This window comes from Muntiacus reevesi, chromosome 1 (assembly GCF_963930625.1).
Source record: "Muntiacus reevesi chromosome 1, mMunRee1.1, whole genome shotgun sequence".
In the NCBI taxonomy this organism is placed as follows: Eukaryota; Metazoa; Chordata; class Mammalia; order Artiodactyla; family Cervidae; genus Muntiacus; species Muntiacus reevesi.
Window position 1 is genome coordinate 249,001,371 of NC_089249.1, and position 12,287 is coordinate 249,013,657.

Here is a 12,287-nt window from a genome sequence, read left to right on the forward strand (position 1 = left end):
GGAAGGAGAAGTGGGGTGACTTTGGGGCTGAGCCTCAGCATCCAGGAGGGTTTATAAACTGAGGCACCAGGCCCCTCAGCACCACAGCTCTTCCTTCTCATCCTTTGCTCCTGAGGCTCCAGCTCTTCGGCAGCATGGCCTTCACCGGCAAGTATGAGATTGAGAGCGAGAAGAACTACGATGATTTCATGAAGCGCCTGGGTGAGTGAGCTCCTGAGAGCACCTTCCTGGGGCTGGGCTGTCACAGCCAGCTCTGCACAGGGAACCCAAAATCCATGAGGCTCAGAGAAGCTGAGTGACCAGTGTAAGGTCACGAAGCTAGTAATGGGTGAGATGGAGAGTTGATTGGCTTATTCATTCAAACATCAATTGAATGCTTGCTATATGCACGGGCCAACCTAATGTTACTGATGGGGCATTTCAGCAAGACCTGCCCAAGGTCACGCCTCAGTGCCAGAGGTCATGAGACCCCCCAGGAGCCAAGGATGAGATGACGAGTGATGTCACCACATCCTGCCTGGGGAGAGGTGACAAAGGGGTGGGAACATAGATACCAGGGTTGACAAGCTACTCGTTCACTCCATCGTTCAGCAAACAAGGGCCTCTTACAGTGCGAGGCACCGCAGGTGGAGATCAAACACCCCACTCTTCTGACTGCTCGATTTGTAACACTGGTTGAGAGGAACCAAAGAGACAGTGAACTTGACGATCCTGCAGAAATCTTGGTGTGTCAGCCAACTGTGAGGCAGTGCAGCTGTCTATATTCAGAGGACCGCAGGGGACCTGGGCCTGACCTGGGCCCAGGTAGGAAAGGGGCCCCAAGAGCAGGGGCCTGGGGCCATGGTGAGGAAAGAGCCCTTCTGAGTCAAGCACTGGGACTGGCCCTGAAGGAACAGTGACCCAGCTTCACCTACAACAGTCTAGTTGCAGGAATCCATATCTGTAAAACAGGAGCATTAGAAGACAGTCTTGGAGGTCTCATTCATTTTAGGACTTTGTGAGCTTGGGAAATTTCGAGCGTACTATTTTCTACTATACTACTTTCTAGTAGTATAGTAGTAAATTTCTAGTATAGTACAGAAGAGCAGCTATTATTGTCAACTCCATGCCAGGAGTTTTACCAGACACAATCACTGTCATTTAATCCCTGTAACAGTCCTGTGAAATGGGCCTTATTTGCAGATGAAATGGGCCCAGTTTGCAGATGAAAACACTGAGCCTTGGAGAGATAGTAACTTGCCCAAACCACGTGGCCCTTCCAGAACTGGGGCTTGTGCTCTTGCCTGTCAAACTAACCTGCCCTGGGTGAAGCAAGCGCGTGCCCAAAGCCACAGGTTGTAGGCAGCTCTTACACCGCCTCTCTGCTTGTTCCCGGGCCCAGGGCTCTCCAGCGACACGATTGAAAAGGGCCGCAATTTCAAGGTCGTCTCGGAGATAAAGCAGGACGGGCAGAACTTCACCTGGTCCCAGCACTACCCCGGGGGCCACTCCATTTCCAACAGTTTCACCGTTGGCAAGGAGACCGAGATGGAGACCGTGGGAAACAAGAAGTTCAAGGTGAGAGCCTGCTAGCTACCCCTCCCTCCTTCCCCAGGCCTCTGGCTGACTTCTTGGTCCCCACCATGTCCCCTGGGGCTGCTCCCCGAGCTGGGGCTGCTTCTCAAGTCTGTGTGTGAGTGCTAAGTCGCTTCAGTCGCATCCAACTCTTTTGTGACCCTATGGACTGTAGCCTGCCAGGCTCCTCTGTCCACGGGATTCTCCAGGCAAGAACACTGGAGTGGGTTGCCGTGCCCCCCTCCAGGGGATCTTCCTGATCAAATCCAGGTCTCCTGTGTCTCCTACATTGGCAGGTGGGTTCTTTACCACTAGCGCCATGGGGGATGCCCTTCTTCTCAAGTCTAGCCTACAGCGTTAAGAGCTTGAGTTACTTGGCAATTTAGCCACTCTTGGTTTTTAATGATATGTCAATAATGGACACAATAATGATAAAAATTGTTCCCATCTGCCGAATCCTTCACACATATATTCCAGACACTAGCTGGATCTGTCACACATCTTAATGCAGGTAAGCCCGTGAGGTCGCTATAACTACCGCCCCACTTTACAGATGGGGGCGTTGGGCTGAGTCATGTGATTAAATAGCTGCCTGGATCCCACAGCAAGGCTGGGCCTGCACACCCAGGCAGTCTGCCTTCTGAGAACATAACCACATTTTTATGCTGCCTGTAGGGTGACCTAGAGATTAATCTTGCCCAGGCCCTAGAACCAGACTCATCTGGGTTTGAAACTGCAAACATGGGTAGCAAAGAAGTGAAAGTTGGCTGTTTATCCCCTTCCTACCCAGAATGGCCCCTCAGGTCTTCCACCCATCCCAGGTCCCCTCTGTAGCCCCCAACCCTGACCAAGAAAGTACTCTGCTCCTCAGATTGCCGGGGGGAGGGAGGTGGTGGGGGGAAGGATAAGCAGTCATAATATTGATATTCTGCCACTTGGGTATTTTAAAAATTTAACAACTTCTCACGGTATCTTTCAGTGTCAGCACATATTGACTTGCTTTATTCTTTTCTTAATGGTGGTATAGCGTCCAACAGTATAGAAATGCTAGTCACCATTCCCTCATTAATAGATATTTAGGCTATTTACCAGTGGACAACGTAAGTTGAATATTTAGGTTGTTCACTGTTACAAACAATGCTGCAGTCAACAGCCTCAGATGACATCGCTTAATAACAATGATCATAACAGATTCTGTAGCTAACAAGGAGTGCTCAACAGCGAGCCCGGCACTGTTCTAAGCACATATATCATGTGTGACTGCTCAGTCACGTCTGACTCTTCTAGGGAATCTGCCCTAGAAGGATTGAACCCTCACCTTCTGAACTGGCAGGCAGATTCTCTGCTTCTTCACTGAACCACCTGGGAAGCCCACATATATGATACTAAATCATTTAATCTTCACAGTAACCCCATGGAGTAGGTACAAGTACTATCCCCATTATAGAGATGAGAAAACTGAGGCAGAGGAAGGTCCAGTGACTTGCACAGATTATCTGTATCTTTGGATATATGTAATCACATGTCTATGCTGTTGTGGTTCAGTTGCTCAGTCGTGTCCAACTCTTTGCGATCCCATGGACGGCAGCGTCACATGTCTATAGGACAAATTAATTCCTAGAGGGGGACTGCTGGGCCTGGAGGCAGGTCCATTCATCCCCGAGGGCTGGCCTGCATTTGTCGGGGCTCTGCAACTCAGGCTGCCTTTTGCTTCTCTTTCAGGTCACCGTGAAGATGGAGGGTGCGAAGGTGGTTGTGGACTCCCCCCACTACCACCACACTGCGGAGATTGTGGATGGCAAGCTGGTGGAGGTAAGAGTCCTGCTGGTTCCCACATAATATACAGAATGTTCTGCCCTGAGGGGCGGGCCTCTGGGAAGCTGGCTCTACAGGTATGCCCCGTGGGCTGGGCTCTGTGCTGATCACTGGATGCACACGACTTCATCTGACCTTCACAATCCCCCTGTTAGATAAGGATTTTTATCCCCATCTTGCAGGTGAGGAGACTGAGGTGTGAGGAGATGGAGTGACTAAGAGATTGGCCAGAGGGCACAGAGTTTTTTTGACAGAGCAGGAATTTGGGGTTAGGCGCCAGACTCCAGTGCCTGCACCCAGCCACCTCAGGGGCACAAGTCTGGACTTCCCAGAGTACAGATGAAGCGGGGAGTCCTGGTGGGCCCCGCAAGAACAGTTACCACCCCCTCACTTCCATGAGGGACCTCAGGCCCTTACTGCTGTATCTTCTGGTGTGTCAAGCTGGATATTGGCACTTTTAAGTGAAATTTCCAGGCTAGCCAATATTGGCAACTAATTAAAAGATTTTTTAAAAATGTTGGTGGGGCCAATTCACCCACCTGTGGACTGAGCCCTTTCCTCCTCCAGGGGATCATCCTGACCCAGGGATTGAACCCTTGTCTCCTGCATCTCCTGCATTGGCAGGCGGGTTCTCAGTAAACACAGGTTGGAGGTGCTCCCTCTCCCATCCAACTCTTCCCCCGGGGGCTCCAGAGTTTCCCTGGGTGAAGGAAACGGATGTGAGGTGAAGAGAAAAAGGAAGATGCTTTTCTACATGTCAGTCATTTCCCCCTCGTGAGCCTATGTCTTGGGCTAGAGTCCCCCCAGGGAGAGGTCTGGGCTGTCCTTCCCAAGCCTCTCCAGGAAGAGGTGCTGAGGGAGGCAGGGTTTGCCACCCTTATTCCTATCTTGCAATCTCTTCCCTGTTTCCTTGTTTTCCTCACCCAAGTCCAGTCTAGAGAAAACCAGCACATGGCTCAAGAGGCTCAATGCCCTCACATTACTCCCATTTTACAGAGAAGCCACAGAGGCTCAGAGACATAGGCAACTTGCCCAAGGCCACACAGCTAGTCTGTGGGGGAGGCAGATGAATTGGCTGATTTCTAAACTCTGCCTGCTCTTCCCAGGCCATGGATCTTCTTTCCCTCCCTTCATTTTAGTTTTAAAAAAATCTATAGTGTTTTAAAATATGTCTGTGTACATGTATGTATATACCCACATATACACACATATATATGGCATAGGCTTCCCCAAAGGCTCAGCAGTAAAGAATCCTCCTGCCAGTGTAGCAGATGAGTATTTGATCCCTGGGTTGGGAAGATCCCCTGGAAAAGGAAATGGCAACCCACTCCAGTATTCTTGCTTGGAGAATCCCATGGACAGAGGAACCATGTGGGCTACAGTCCACAGAGTTGCAAAGAGTCAGACATGGCTGAGCCTCTAAGCACAAGCATGAGCATTTTTTTCTGAATGGAAACTGACCTCTTGGAGAATCCGATGAAAGCTGGAGGACACTGACTCCCAGAGGCAAAACTCCCCAGCCTGTGAGGGGTGCAGGGAGAACCCAGGGTGGAATGAAGCACATTTGTGCCCAACAGGAGAACTCATCTTCCCAAAAGGAACAAATCTGTTTCCTAATTGCTGGGGGCACCTGACCATGAAGCCTGTACAGTGTGAGCAGTGCCCAGAGTTCATGGCCATCACACACACACACATGCACACAGGCACAGGAATGCACACACACATGTGCATATGCACAGACTAGGTACCAGAGAGAAGCTGTCTTGGTTGCATATTTCCTCCCATCTCTGGAGGCCCAGAATCATTCTAGACACCTTCCTCCTTCTTCACCCACAGGGATGTATTTTGTGAGTATCCCTCTTCCCACTTCCACCCATCACCAGCACCCCTTCTCTCATCACTTCTCCTCTAGACAGAGCCCTGGCCTCCTCCTCCACGCCATCCTCCATCCACCCCATATGCAAATCACACATCACTTTACTGCTGCCCTTAGACAAAACTGCTTCCACAAAATTCCATTTGCCACCTGTCCCCTCCCACAAGAAAGCAGCTCTCCTCTGCTGGGCATCAGGACCAAATGATGGTACACGTACACCCCATGACAGCATGTCTTGGCCTTGAGCCCAGGGTACTGCACACAACGAGTCTCTGCTGAACACCATCCTCTTTTCAGCCTCTTCCACAAAACCTTCCACTTCCCAAGGGCAGAGATTGTATCCCCCCATCACTGAGCACAGGGACCCCATAAATGCTCAATGGTGTAGAGGGTGAACATGGCTTTCTTCCTTAGGAGGGTGACTGACTTCTCCAACCTTTAGTTTTCTCATCTGCACAATGGGGTAAGCTCACTGTTGGGGGAAATGTAACTGGCATGGGTGAAATGAAATGGATAGACGAGTGGAAGGTTATCCCAAGGAAAGTCACACCATGTCAACATGGGAGTGCTCGGGCCATGTAAAAGTGAACAGAGTAAGCCTTGCAACAAACTAGGAACCGGAGGCCCAGAGAAGTGTTGCCACAGGCTCACTCCCATCAGGGCGGGGACTAGAGGCCAGTCTACCTTCCCTGGGCCCCATGGTCACCTTGGGATCCCTGCACTGACTCCCTCTGTTCCCGCTGTTTCTTCCAGGTCTCCACCTTTGGAGGCGTGATCTATGAGCGCGTGAGCAAGAAGGTGGCCTAAGCTGGCCTGAGCAGACGGGTAGGGCTCCGCGGGGGCCGTAAAGCCGTATCAATAAAGCTGGTGTAACGAGACTATCTGCTCGTTCCAGAACCTCTCTTTGTTCTCTAGTGTCTTGGGGCAGTTCTGGCTGGTGGAAATGGGAAACCCCTGAGGACGGCTGGGCAGGCCACACCTTGGCCCTGAGGTCCCTGTGGGCCCCATGTCACCACAGAGACTTGGGGTGTGGGCAGGCATGGATGTAGACCCCTGGCCCAGAGAGAGGGCACAGGCAATGCTCAAGAGGCATGGTGGGCACATCTCTGTGGTCCCTGCCCCTACTTGCCACCCACACTCAGGGTGGAGAGATCACTCTTTCAAGAGACAAATGTCCCCTGGGAGGGGTGACACTGACTCTGAGATGGGCCACAGGAAAGTGTTATCAGAAGCAGGGGCAGGACTGGCGATTCCCTGGAAGGACTCGCCGCTGCTGGGCGCCGAGGCTGCACAGACACTGGGATGGATGTCCCAGCCAGGGGCAGTGCTTCAGCGTGACTGGGGCTCTCTGCCAATTCACTGTGGAGTCCTTCCTTTGGGCCTCAGTTTACCCACTGGTACCAGAGAGGGCCAGGAGGGCCAATGGGGTACTGAGGAGAAATGGGAGTCTATGAGATGACAAAGGGGTTATGGGTGTGGCAGGCAGGAACTGAAATGTCATGGATTAAACTAGCAGGGCTTGGATGGGGGGCCGGGGAGAAACTTGGAGAGGCTGCAGTGGGATGGGAAAGGGGATCAGAAAGGTCACTCCGACCCTCGGGTAGGTGTCTGGACCCCTGCATTATGGAGGATTCCAGGGCCACACTTGGACTGAGCAAATGTCCCTGCCTGATCACGGTGCCTGTTCCGGGCATGAGAGAGGAGGAGGGAGGTCTGCCTGTCCCCTGGATAGATCATCCCTAACCTTGAATGGTATTTTTTCATTCTCTTCTCTCCTCGGTACCACCCTGAGTTCTTCTCTCTTTTGTTTTTTTAATTGGCTATGCCACACTGCACACAGGATCTTTAGCTCCGGGGAACAAACCCATGCCCCCTGCAGTGGAAGTGCAGAGTCTTAACCAGTGGACCGCCAGAAAAGTGCCCATCCTGACTCCTTTTTACCCCATATTTTTCTCCAGGACAATTAATTTGTTTCTACCCCAAAGGAAACATTATATCACTTTCATACATGGAAAGCCAACATCATTTGCCATCAATAGATGAAAACTATTTTAAAAAGTCAAAGCTGAACAATATTGACTTTGCGTCGGATTCTGCTGCCACAGTTCTGAGCCTTAGCCCCCCCCCCCCCCTTTGTGAAAAGGGAAAGAGCCATACAACAGCCAGGGGCACCAAACAGGAAACCCTCCTTCCCTCATCACCTGCAGGACCCCATGACAAGGATTCATTAGGAATTGAATTATCTAGGTGTCCATCAGTGGATGAATGGATAAAGATGTTTCACACACACACACACACACACACACACACACACACACACACACACACACACACACAGAGGAATACTATTCAGCCATAAAAAGAATTAAATCCTGCTGTTTGCAACAACATGGATGGACCCTGAAGTGAAGTGAAAGTGGCTCAGTTGTGTCTGACTCCTTGAGACCCCATGGACTATACAGTCCATGGAATTCTCCAAGCCAGAACACTGGAGTGGGCAGCCTTTCCCTTCTCCAGGGGATCCTTCCAATCCAGGTCTCCTGCATTGCAGGCAGATTCTTTACCAGCTGAGCCATAAGGGAAGCCCTAAAGCCTGAAGGTATTATATTAAATAAGTCAGATGGAGACTTTTCTGGTGGTCCATATGATTTCAAAATAAAACAAACTCATAGATACAGAAGGAGATTAGTGGTTACTAGAGAGTCTGGCATACATATAAGTGCTATGCTACCTGACCTCAGGTACTTGCAGCCTGTGTAATCTACAGGCTTTCACTCTCAGGAGCCGGCCTCAGCCTGGACAGATGGCACAGCCCAGCTCACTGGCAGCTCAGTCCTTGCCTCCTCCCACATTGTGCCCTGAAACATGTTTCTTTCCAAGAACAGCACTCAGCCTCCCCTACCCACCCACCAAGCCAGGACCCTGTGAATTCCAGCACTTTGCCAAGACTTACTGCTAATTAAGTGAACCAGATAAGCATTAAATTAAACTAGCAGTGTTCCTATTTTCCATCCAGACTGAATAATTACTCATAATGAACTTGGACAATAAGTCTCTAAATAACAGAGAGTTAAATACAACTAGGTGGAAAACTGAGAAAGAGAGAGAAGGGATGAGATAAAGAGTAGAAAGAAAGGAAGAACTGCGAGGAGAGAGAGTGTTTTTGCTTTGGTAACTGACTCAAGAACAAATTCAAACACTGCAGCCAGTGTTACAGAGTCACAGACTCAGAGAACAGAACTCCAGAGCGCAACTAGTTTAAATTCTGTACTTCAGATATGGAAACCAAAGCTCAGAGAGGTGACGAGATTTATCTAAGGTCACATAGCTGAGCGAGTCTCTTGAGAGAAATGTGGGACTGGGCATCACTGGCTGATGGAGGCTTCAGTTTCTCATTCCAGTTTATGTGAGTAAGTGGAGGAAGGTGAGATGCAGTGAGGTGTCCATTTTACCGGCATCTTGGAAAAGAAGTTTCCTCACCCAGAAGGATGGACAGAGGTTAAGAGCTCTGACTCTGGAGTCACATTGCCAAGGTTCAAATCTCTCTTCTGCCTCCTAGAAGCTGTGTCACCTTGGGGTAAGTTCATTCATTTCTCTGAGCCTCAGATTCCTCCCCTGTCGGTGGGGATAAAAACTGCACTTACCTAATAAGAGTTGTCATGCTACGAATTAACTAGCCACTGTGACCATGACCAGCATCAGCTCCACCATCAGCACCACCATTCTCAAGCCAGCCTGATGAAAGTGTTAGGAGTGCCTCCTCCACTCACGTGTAAGACATGTGGGCGTCCTGCAGCGTTTCTCAGTGTCCTGTCCACGTGTACAACAGGCTAATAAGGCCTTCCCTTCTTGGGTTGTAGAGGCGTTTCAAGGGCAAAAATCCATGCCAGTGGCCTCTGGAAAGTTAGATGTGCATCACCATTCTGTTGCATGGTCCAAGGTGCCCCTTTACCCTGACCCTTGGGAATCATCGCTATCTCATTTCCCTCCCACCGTGCTCACTGGGTGTTAATAGGAGCTTCTCGAAGTACCCTTAAAGACCACCACTAGGTGGCGCTCCACCACGCACCCGTGGTCCCAGGGACCCCTGGGTGTGCATCATGTATGCTGGGGGCGGGACAGGTGGTGGACCAGTGAAATCCCAATTGGGCCTTGGGGTGGGTGTGCACGTGTCCTCTGGGGGGTTGGCGGGCAACTCAGAGGCCACGTGGCTTCTCAGTCCAGCATATCTAAGTGCGAAACAGTTCACCATTGCCCGTGGTGAGACCTTGGGCCTCTCTGAACCTCAGTATCATCTGGAAAATTGTGATAGTAAATAATGCTAGGTCATGGATGTTGAGAGGACAAAAGAGGTGCAGAGGGTAAGAGAACATGAGGAAAATGTCATGTACAGGGCCTGGAACACAGTAAATTCTCACTGAACAGGATCCTTATGGGTGGTTCAACTGGTGGAATGGGCATACAGTGGGTCAGAGATTCTAGAGCAAGACAACCAAACCCGGATATGCATACACATTTCCTGGCCCAGGCCCAAACACAGACCTACAGGATGGGACACTTTCAGGTATGAAGACCAGGGAGCTGTAATTCTTCCAAAGTGCTGTCCAGCTAGGTGTGACCTTGCAAACCATTCCAGTCCCAATCCTCCCATTTTGCAGATGAAAAAACTGAGATCCAGAAAGGGGGAATGACCTGCCTACGTCTACACAGCCAGGGGGTAGCAGAAGGTCTGACTTCTAGTATATGGTGTCTGCTGTGGCTCTGGCAAGGGCAGAACCTGAAACACTCATTGGAGATGGGCCAGCAGAAGGCTGATTACTTAAGTTCCTCTCCCTTAAAAATCAGAGCTGGGCTAGAGGGAGGTGAAGCTCTGGGGCTCATCTGAGCACCACTCCCCAAAAAGGAGTGGTCCACTTTTGAGTCCTCAAAGGATGCACTGTTGGATAATGATTCCATATATTCCATGCTTTCCTATCATAAATCTAAAATGCAGCCCAGCCTGACAACCTTCCCACCTTTATAGATGACGAGACAGAAGTTCAGAGGGGAGAGGAAGCTCTTCTCAAGGCCACCCACCTAGCTAAAGGCAGGCAAACTCAGATCTTCCACCTCTTAGATCCAGTGCTCTTGTCTACACACCAGAAGTTGCAAGTTTCTAGGCTAAGAATCTCCCTAACCTACAATATGTTTCATTGGTCTTCTACTGCATTACAATTTTCTAGGTAGTTTTAAAAATTACAAATAATTAGATTTCCTAGAAAGTGTAGACTTCCAGGTTCTCTGAAAATCTGAAGTTGTGGCAACATACAGCTTATATCCCTGAAAGGCTGTAGTTAGTCAGCGCTGAACAGAAGCCAACCATATCCCTTACAGGGGAACACAGGCTTCACTGGTCTCCCCCATCTCACACTGTCTCAGTCATCCAGCTGATCCACTCACTGTTACCTGTCTGGTCCTGATGGGCCATTGGATTTGACGCTCCTGCTAAAGGCTATGGCCTTTCTACTGAAATTTGTCCCAAGGGGCTTCCCTGAGGAACAGAGAATGAGATTAATGAGGTTGCTAAGATTCTTTCGCTGGAACTCAAAAAGAGCCAGGTATTGCCAGAGCCAGCCCAGAGGCAGGGTCCCTCCCAGGGGATGCCCCGAGCAGGGTCTCAGATCTTTACCTTCACAGAGGAGGCTGGGGGATCCCCTCCCAGCTCAGAGCCTGTTGGAGGCAGGCAGATGGAGCTGTAAATTGTATTAGCCTGCGGCAGCTGTGCAAAACCATTTCTGTCTGCTACTGAGCATGCTCCAAGAACCCCCTGGGACCCTGTCAATCAGGAGCACAAATGCCTGGCAACCCTGTCACAAACCCATATCCATTACTCTGTTATGTCTTCTCCAGCAGGTAAGCGGGATGGCCAGCGGGAGCCTTGCACTCATCCAAACCCAAGGCACCTCAGGGTGGCAGGGCAGCTCCTCGCTGCCTGAGTTTGAATTATGGCTCCTTCCTTCACCTGACCTTAGGCGAAGAACCCCTCTGTGCCTGTTTTCTGCTCTGTAAGATAACAGCAGATAATAGTTCCTACTTTGGAGGCTTATTAGGATGATTATAGGAAATAATACGAACAAATTCCTTAGCATAGAGCTTTACACAGCAAATAATAAACGCCAGTTGGGTGATGAGCACTACTATCTACAAATATCTATATATTCTATTGGCTGGAGGAGGTTTAGGGCACAGCCATCAAACTCAGTAAACAAGATGATTCCAGATGATTTAACAGCTATGATGAAAATGAAAGGGGTAATGAAAGGGACCTGGGGGATGATGGAGACCTCATCTGAAGGTGTTCTGTGGGCTGAGGTTTTTCAACCATGGCACTGTTGTCATTTTGGGCCAGTTCGTTTTTCACTGCGGGGACTGTCCTGTGCATTGCAGGATGTTTAGCAGCATCCTGGATTCTACCTGCTAAATGCCAACCATGCCCCTCTCCCAATTGTGACCACCAAAAATATCTCCAGATGTTGTCAAAGTTCGCTGGAGGGCAAAAATGAGCCCTACTGAGAATCACTGTTTAAGGGGTTAATAGAGAGGAGTGTTCAGATGACAGAACAGATGGCTCTGGAGAGATGGATTTTGAACCTAGAGGGCATGAGGAAGTGGAACCTTAGCTCTGATCCTAATGCAGGCATTCGCAATGTTTGGCCAATTCCCTTAGAATAAATCACTCTCACTACATATACAATGGGCTCTGTTTTTCTGGAGCACCCTGCCTGATTTGGGGGTGGTGCTGGGCTGACTCTTGCAGCCCAGCCCAGGTCCCAGGGAGGCATAGCTCCAGCTCAGTGGGCAGGAGCTCATCTTGCTGTCACCCACTCCTCCCCGACAACCTCGGGGTACCCGTGTGGATCCCTGGGGCTGAAGAGGAAGAGACAGGGAGGACTGGCTGAGAGAAGGCCAGGAAGAGAACCCAGAGAGGCCACAAGCAGGTGATGTATTTATTGCAGGTCCACTTTTTCTTGGGGATGGGTTGGCTGTGAGGCTCTATTTGGGG

General features: G+C 50.2%; 1 protein-coding gene across 1 annotated transcript; it reads left to right on the forward strand.

The window, feature by feature from the left end:
• Nucleotides 1-134: 134 nt before the first annotated feature.
• On the forward strand, nt 135-6,052 carry FABP6 (fatty acid binding protein 6). The gene is made up of 4 exons (XM_065936371.1): nt 135-201; nt 1,382-1,557; nt 3,277-3,366; nt 5,999-6,052. Exons 1-4 carry the CDS (start codon nt 135-137, stop codon nt 6,050-6,052), a joined length of 387 nt encoding a protein of 128 aa, XP_065792443.1.
• The last annotated feature ends 6,235 nt before the right edge of the window (nt 6,053-12,287 follow it).